This window comes from Fukomys damarensis, unplaced genomic scaffold (assembly GCF_012274545.1).
Source record: "Fukomys damarensis isolate Sample0158 unplaced genomic scaffold, DMR_v1.0_HiC HiC_scaffold_37, whole genome shotgun sequence".
NCBI classification, from domain to species: Eukaryota; Metazoa; Chordata; class Mammalia; order Rodentia; family Bathyergidae; genus Fukomys; species Fukomys damarensis.
Genome location: NW_022900949.1, coordinates 61,077,316 through 61,086,167, shown reverse-complemented (window position 1 = coordinate 61,086,167; position 8,852 = coordinate 61,077,316). Strand labels below are relative to the sequence as shown.

General features: G+C 36.3%; 1 protein-coding gene across 5 annotated transcripts in view; it reads left to right on the top strand.

The window, feature by feature from the left end:
- Rsrc1 (arginine and serine rich coiled-coil 1) overlaps positions 1-8,852 on the top strand; it is a 311,683-nt gene that overhangs the window by 86,626 nt on the left and 216,205 nt on the right. For all 5 annotated transcript variants that reach the window (XM_033759709.1, XM_033759708.1, XM_033759711.1 and 2 more), the window contains exon 4: positions 2,715-2,879. In XM_033759709.1, the coding sequence (XP_033615600.1) occupies positions 2,715-2,879 (165 nt within the window). The remainder of the gene's footprint in view (positions 1-2,714; positions 2,880-8,852) is intronic.

The following is an 8,852-nucleotide window of genomic DNA, read 5'->3' as shown; positions in this document are numbered from 1 at the left end:
AAAAAAAAAAAAAAAAAAAAAAAAAAGAGTTCCTTTTATCTATTAGATTTTTTAAAAAAGTAATTGCTCTAAGAGTTACCATATATGCGCTTACCATTTTGCTCTACTTAGAGTTACCATTTCCCTCTTCAAAAAATGCAGAGGAAAATACAGCCATGTAAAGATATAGAAGCCTTATATTGTATAGGCTTATTTTCTTAATCCATATTTTATTCTAGAGGTATAGAATATATTCCTGAAATTATATGTACCTCTATTTATAAACCCAACAACACATTGCAATTTTTATTTGCATTTTAAATAGGAAAAAGTAAACATTGTGGTTTTTATCCATATATTTAGTCTTCCTAGTGGTCTTCATTTCTTCCAAAAGATTCATTTCCATCTGTTTTCCCTTCAGCCTGAAGAGATTTCTTTACAATTTACTGTAAAACAGTCCTGCCTTTAATGATTATTTTTATTTTTCTTTTATCTAAAAACATGTTCTTGGCTTACTTCCTTTCCTGTGTCTTTTTGGTAGTTCTGGCTGACTGCATGTCTTGAATCAATTCAAAATATTTACCTTTTATGGTCATTTTGACTTTGGAGGAGAGCCAGAATTTATGCAGTGCCAGATTTGGTGAAATATATATATATATATAATGTATGTATGTATGTACTGGGGATCAAACTCAGGACCTTATGCTTGCAAGGCAGGTGATAGTACCACTGAGCTAAATCCCTGACCCTCACTATATTTTTTAATCACATCCTATAACACATGAAAGAAAACTTCCAGAACTGCTTCAGAAAGTAGCAACAATGATGGGATAAGTGTTTTAGAAGTAAGGGGGAGCACTTTGAGGAGGATTAATGACAGTGCATCTTTTACTGAAATAAATTTTAAGAATTTAAACATATACTGGATATTTTAATCTACTTCATACATGCTACAGACATGGGCTTGCTCTGATAAAATCGGCAACTTTCTCATGGGTGTTTGCAGTTTTCACTGGTTGGCTCCCTGTAGAATCTCCATGCTTTAGGTCATTCTCTAGTACCTTCATGTAGTTGTTTTAAGTAGTTATCTGTACAACTGTCTGCAGGCGACTATGACCTCAGGCCCCATGCTGGGGCACCACCTGTAGCAACCCCGGCTCAGATCTGTGCTAGAGGTGCCAGCTGTAGCCAGCTCACCCATCCAGCATTGCTCCAGGACCTAGACCCACTGCTTTGTTCCTCCCTGACCTAGGGGACAAAGGAGGATGAATGACAGAGAGACATGAAATGAGCTTAACTTGCTGGGACCCACTGGGGTTCATACCTGTAGTAGGCAGAGGAACTCAGAACCTTTGGGTTGCTTTTCTTTCATTCACCCAAACAGAGGCACAAGCAATCAAAGTAACACAAGATTCAACGTGTTTCCATTAGCCATTAGTATATTCTCTGGCAAACAATTTAACCTCTGCTGTCTTCACTTGTTCCTTATATGCAATATGCAATCACCCCCTTACTCCTTTGTGCTCACAGAGGAGGCCAATTAGGGCTTAATTCTCTGGTCCTTGACAATTGTCATTTTGGTAGAAGCTTTCTTGTTAATACTATTAACCAGGAGCCGAAATTAACACTTCTTACCATATAATGTATCCTACTGTGATGGCTTGTATCTAGATGTGACCCAGAATCTTGTGCAGTCCTATATGGGGCTCTTCAGAGGATCTAGGATATGTGATGCTGGGATCAATTCATGGGATGATGCTAGGATTAAGGCTGCCCCACCCTGGGTGGGTAGCCTGGATAAAATGAAAGCGGCAGAAAGAGGGTCAGTTATTGTTGCTTGCTGCTTGCTCCCTTCTGCCTGCCTGTGCTGCCACGCCACCCTGCCTTGGAGCCAGCCAGCTGTGAATTGAAACATCTGAACTGTGAGCCAAAGTACACCTTTCCTCCTTTAATTGTGGACTTGAGGTGTTTTATCTCAGCAACAAGAAAGGTAACCGAGATAGCTACCTAACACTACCATTTTATGCAAATAGCTGGACTTGTAAAGATGAGTAAATTTCTTGAAACAATTAGAAATAAGAAATAGGGTTGAATAGATAAGAAGCAGAGATCACAGGCACAGGGAAAACCTCTGTCATAATAGAGTAGGATATTCGTTAAATGCATTTGATTTGTTATATTATCTCATGAGATTTGATTATCTCATTAAAATTTGTCTGGAACCTTTACATCTTTCACATGTTTCTGTTCAGGGTAGCATGTGCCGGTAGTTTTGCTACTTGAGAAGCTGAGGCAGGAAGATCGCTTAAAGCCTAGGATTCAAGGAGAGCCAGAGCAACATAGTGAGACTCCATACAGAAGAAAACAGTAACTAGTGGGAAGACATAAGACTTTCACTTGTAAATAGTTTTTGATTTAACCTTAGTTTTTTACAAAGTGGTATTTTTTTTTTTATTTCTTGGTACCAGGAATTGAACCCAGGACCTTGTGCTTGCAAGGTAGGTGTGGCACCACTGAGCTAAATCCCCGGCCCTTACAAAGTAGTTTTTTGCAACGTATGTTTCTTGTCATTTTAACTGAGTACTTCATAAAGAATCATGTTTAAATACTTGCTTCCTGAAGTTAATTTTTGAGTTCATAACTAAAGCTAATTTTTTTTCAAATTAAAGCTAATTTTTTTTCAGATTTGTAAATGAGAAATATTCCTTTTATTTAATAAAATCTATTTACTATAGGTCCAGGTCAAGACCTCGTCCACGATCCCATAGTCGAAGCAGTGAAAGATCCAGTCACAGAAGAACCCGTAGTAGATCCTGGGACAGAGATCGACGTAAAGGCAGAGATAAAGAGAAAAGAGAAAAGGATAAAGGCAAGGACAAAGAATTACATATCAAACGTGGGTAAGTTGATGCACATTTGATGAAGTGATGACTCCCTGATTCCATAGCAATAGTCAAACTAAATTTTCTTTCTGTGAGATTTCTCCTATTATCCTGATAACTAAACTCCTGTAAGACGGGAAGAAGATAGATATAGGAGAGAAGAGAATATAAGAGAAAACAAAAAAGATAATTAGTTACATTGTTTTATTATGGCACATTTCTGTTTGTTTTCATTTAATAATAATATAACAGGGCCAGGGATTTAGCTAAGTCGTTATGTCTCCTGCCTCACAAGCACAAGGTCCTGAGTTTGATCCCCAGTGCCCCCCCCAACTAAATATAACAACCGAGACACACAACATGAAGTGCAGTATCAATGTTTAATACATAAATAAAGGCAAATTTGCATAACTTTTTCTTTTATTGTGAATATGAATTTAAAATGTAAAAACTATATAGTGATTAAAGACATCTAATAGTTTATTGGAAAGTTGTTAAAAGAAAAAATAAAGATGCAAAAGAAGCAGGGAAGTATGTAATTTATTATTTTCTGATTTCATTTAGAATAGGGATTAGGGCAATAGTAATGGTGCATATGTATGTTAGGCTGAATTTATCCATTTTTATTAAAACAATGATTTGGAGGTTGAAATCCTTTCATAGCTGTTTATCAAATTAGAAGATGTTAAAAATGAAACTAATGTTTTCAGCACCTTAAATATACTGATTGTTTTATTTAAAACTGTCATTGGAGTCTTTAGTTCTATAAAGTATACCATCTCGGAATTTATCACCATTGTCAGTGTTTCAACCTCCTGTGTGAAAATCTCTCAGAGCTGATTTTGTCCTATTAGACTGATTCCTGGTTGCCAGGTTCATAAGTAATAATATTGTATTTAGCATTATGTCTTAACAGTAATCCCCACAAAAATAATGAACAAAGTAAAAATAAAAAATGTCGATTGAAGAGCCCTGGGGTCTGAGTCCAGAAAAGTATGATAATCTCATTCAGTGAACTCCATAGTTTCAGTAGACTCTAATATGGAATAGTTTTGTGTCAGGGTGCCCTTTCTCCTAAGTAGAGCAGAGTGCATGCAGTTTTTTACCTGTTGGCCTGATCAAAAATCAAAATAAGGATTTCTTTTTGTCATTGTGTGCCTTTACTATAGAAGTATGTACTTATATATGTACAGGTGCATCCTGATTTTTTTTTTTTAAAGCTTAGATCATTAGTTTATAAATCTGATCTTGAAGCCATTCAGAACCTATTGTATTCTTGTGTCACTCAGAATACCCAGTGTTCATACTAGTTGTTCATAAATATTTAGTGTTTATGAAATATGAACATTCATTTACTTGCCTGGTCAATAATATTTAAATACCTTCTATTTATCAGGTACAATGTTAAATATAGGGACATAATTTTAGTGCTGGTACTTCTTAGAGCTTCCATGAAAATGGAAAAATAAGCATGGAAAGGAAGGTATACAAGTAACAACAGTGGAGTCCGAGGAGTTTTTGTAGCAGGGAAAACGAAAGCACATCCCAATGCAGGACACTTTTGACTATAAGTAGGAAAACCCAGTTATCAATGGCCTAAACTCAGGAGTCAGCACACTTATTTGGATAGTAAATTATTTAGTTTTTGTGAGCCACATGGCCTTTGTTGCAGCTCCTGCTGAATTTTACAATCATGGATAATACTAAACTACTAATATATTCCAATAAAACTATTCACAGAAACGGGCAGCTGGCTGGTTTGGTCTGAAAGTTGGTATTTGTTAATGTCTAGCTTAAACTACAAATATGCTTACTGCTAATTAACAATCACTTTAAAGGGTAAGCAGTCCCATGCTTTTTTTTGTAGCCCTAGTAGATGATTCTCATCATGTTGGTTTTCACCTTCAGTCTTGACATATTCTGGTCTCACAATATCTCCAGGAACATTAAACTGATTGATCTGTACTAGTCTATGTGTCACAGATGGGCTCTTAGAAGAAATAATAGTTACACAGTGAAGGAGAAGAGAGAGAGGAAGGAATGTTCATAATATTCCATGCGAATGGAATTATATGAGCAGAGTGGAGGCCAGCACTGGAATATGGCGTATTTGCAGAACTGAAATCTGTTAGGGCTTGGTTTAGTGCAGGAAAGGAATAATGATGAAGGGTGATTATGGAAGACCTTTACAGAACATCAAAGAGTTTAGACTTAGGGCTGGGGATTTAGCTCAGTGGTTCCGCCACTCACCTCGAAAGTGCAAGGACCCGAGTTCAATCCCTAGTACCGGAAAAAAAAAAAAAAAAAAAGAGTTTAGAGTTAATTCTTAAAGTGGTGGAACACTACTGAATAATTTCAAGTGGAGCAATGATATGATCAGAACATGAACAAAATGTTTTGCTCACGGTAGACATAAAAATGATGAGCATCTGACATTTTAAATACATGTTTTCTTAGTCTCAGTAATTTTGCTAAGTAATTACATTTATCTCATTTAGTTACTTTGTGAAATAGGTATTTTTAATATCTTATTAATATACGTGAAGGTGCTTAGGCTTGAAATCATAGAGCTAATAAATGGCCAAGCAAGGTTTCTTTTAGTATATGTGCTGCTGAAAGCGAGCACCAAGCAAGATTTCTGTTTATCTTTTTTTTTTTTTTTTTTTTTTTTTTTGAGACAGTGTCTCACTATGTAGTTGAGACTGACCTGTAACTCACTATGTAAGCCAGGCTGGTCTCGAACTCACAGCAATCCTCCTGCCTCAGCCTCCTGAGTGCTGGGATTACAGGCGTGCACCACCACCCCCGGATAACCAAGCAAGAGTTCTAATTCAGATTAACTGATTATTTTACCTTGATTCTAACAGTATACTATCTCACTTCTTTAGCACTGCACAACCGTTGATAATGAGAGTTCAGTTTGAGATCAAATGAGTGCTGTTGGCTTAAACTTTCTTAGAAAATTGCTGAAGAGAACAGAAAGGGGCCAATGATATAGCTCAGTGGAACCATGCCTGCCTCACGAGCACAAGGTCTGGAGTTCAGTCCCCAGTACCAAAGGGAGTGGTAAGAATTTTCTGCATTGTATGTTTCCCTCATCGGACTATAAATTGGTCACTTTTAAAGATTGATTCCCCTTGTCCTTCTCTCTACCTTTCCTACTTTTCTACCTCAGCATTTTATTTAGAATTACAATTTCTAGGCCCGATGGTTTCATTGGCTGTCTCTTTCCAGATGACTTTAAAAAGTTTTGTGGGTAGGGAGAGAAAATATTCACAAACATTTTAATTAGGATTTATACATGAGTTTATTGTGATTATGCAACCTCATGACAAGTATTTAAGCTTGTGCTAAATAATCTGTGTACTTCTTCACATACAGAAAAATATTTCATGTGCTTCTGCTTTGTCATGCATAAGAGTCTTTGTTTTATCAAACTGGCTTGAAAATATCAATATTATATGCTTTTTGGTAGAACGTAAAATATACATTGATAAAACAGAGCAAAGAGTAGATACAATAGCGGCAATGCAGAGTAAAGTTTTACTGTTCGTTACGGTTTGGACCAAAAGTGGCCCCTCAAGGTCTCATGTGTTTGGAAGGTGATTGGATTACGGCGGCTATTATAGCTGACTTGTGCTTGGAAGGCAGGGTCTGGTAGGAGGAGGCAAGTCAGTGGTGGCATAACCTGGGAGGTACTGTACCTCTCCCTTTCTGTCTGCTTCCTTTGCTCTATTTCCTGTTTACGGCGATGTGAACAGATTTCCTCCACCTTACTCCACTGCCGCGCTGTTTCTTCCCCAGAGCCAGATGACCATGAACTGTAATCAAAATAAACCTCTCCTCCTCTGTGGGTGTCGTCCTAGAGATGAGACAGGAACTAAGACAGATGTTGGTACCAGAAGTGACAAAGACACGAATAAATAAATAAATGTATATATTGGGAAAAAATGAAACAGGAGAGAAAGGAATATTTAAGCAGGAATGAATGTACTTAATGACAAGAAATTGTTAATAGACTTTTGATAAAATGTACAAAATTAAATAATTCTGAAAAGCCATTTTAAAGTGGTTAAAAACATTACTGTTCTGGAAATTTGTGATACATCAGAATGATTATAATTAGAATTTGTCTTATAATGTCATAAATTGACTTAATCATTTTATTAATGTGAGTTTTGGGATGCCTAATATGAACTAGAAGAGTATCAGTAGTTTGTAAGGATCAAAAGGTGTCTTTCCTTACAATCCTCTGAAACATTAGCATAAGAAAGACACTGGCCTTGCCTTAGATTTTGTCAGGAAGATCTAATGACTTTAATTTTTCATATTTTAGAAAATTTAGGTTCAAAGAATATTTTGTCTTTTAAACACCAATATAACTTTTCTTGTTTCTGTTTGTTTTTCTCCCAAATGTTAAAAACTTGTCCTCAGATACCTTTGTCTCTCTCCACCCCCTTTTCTTTGGTGTACTGGGGAGTGAACCCAGGGCCTTCCCACTGTGCTACAAACCAGCCCCCCCCCCTTTTAAAAACTTTATTTTGAGACAGTCTTGCTAAGTTGCTCAGGCAGGGCTTGGAATTAAGATCCTTCTACTTTAGCTTCCCAGAGTGCTGAGATTGTAGGTGTGTGCCCACCCCCAGCTGACATTTGTATTTATAAGGGGAAATGTCCGTAAGGTGATTACATATTTCCTTTTTCATTCATTCATTCGTTCGTTCATTCGTTCATTCATTCGGTACTGGTATTGATCCCAGGAACTTTGCACTGAACTGCATCCCCAGCCTCCTTTTTATTTTGAGACAAAATCTTGTTAGTTGCTTAAGATGCCCAAGCTACGCTTGAACTTTCAATCCTCCTGCCTCAACCTCCCAAAGTACTGAGATTACATTACAACCATATGCCACTATTTCCATCTTAGATTTTTCTTAATAGTGGAATTTTTAAATTGAAATCAGACACATAATATTATTTTGTTAAGCTATCATTGAGATAAAGTCAGAAATAAGAAACTTGTGATGGGATCTCATAATTGCAACTTGGTGTGATGATGGTGAACATTGTAACCCAAACCGAATCTCCTGTGGATTAGTATATTTTTAGGCATTCCTTCGCAAACTTCTTGATCCAAATGCTATGAAATATGGTCAGCTACTTTAGAACATTTTTTATAGATATTTTTGAGAAACAGTTGTGAGCAAATATGCAGATAGCCACCACTTACATTCTATCCTGAGATAATGTTGCCTGAAGAGTAGAATTTGGATGGATTTGATTTCAGTCTATTTTAAATCATGATTTAAATAACCAGTCAGGAATATTTGGTTTAAAACAAAGGATTATAGCTAAGGTTTGAGTGTGTTTCCTCAAATTTGTGTTAGAAGCTTGATCCTCAGTGCAGAAGCATTAGAGATATGACCTTGAAGAGGTGGTTAGACCACAGGGCTCTACCCTCGAAAGTGGATTGATGTTTTGGCAGGAGTGGGTGTGTTATCTCCCGAGTATGTTTATTATGGAAAAGAATAAGTTTGTGTCTAGCCTTCTGTCTTCTCTTGTTCTTTGGTTGTCTGCTGTGGAATGACAAAATCTTTACTAGGTGCCTACCCATGGATCTTAGATTTCCAGCTTTCAAAAACAGGAGTCATTAAATTTTTGTTCATTATAAACTACCAAGCCTGTGGTATTCTGTTATAGCAGCACAAAATGTAGAAGGATATTTACAAAAATTCTTTCTTCTGATTTATTTTAGAAATCATTAGGAACATAATTTAGTGTTCTTCAACATGCCTTCTTCTATGACCTGCTATTATAATACCTTTGCACCTTTATTATTTCCTTACTAGCTTTCTTAGTAGATGGATGCTCTTTTCAGAAATGTATTCATTAAAGACTTGTGGAATATTTTGCTCCAACATTTGAGTTTATACATTCTTTATTTCTTTGCCTAATTTTGTATCTTTTTTTTTTTTTTTTTTTTTTTTTTTTTTTTTT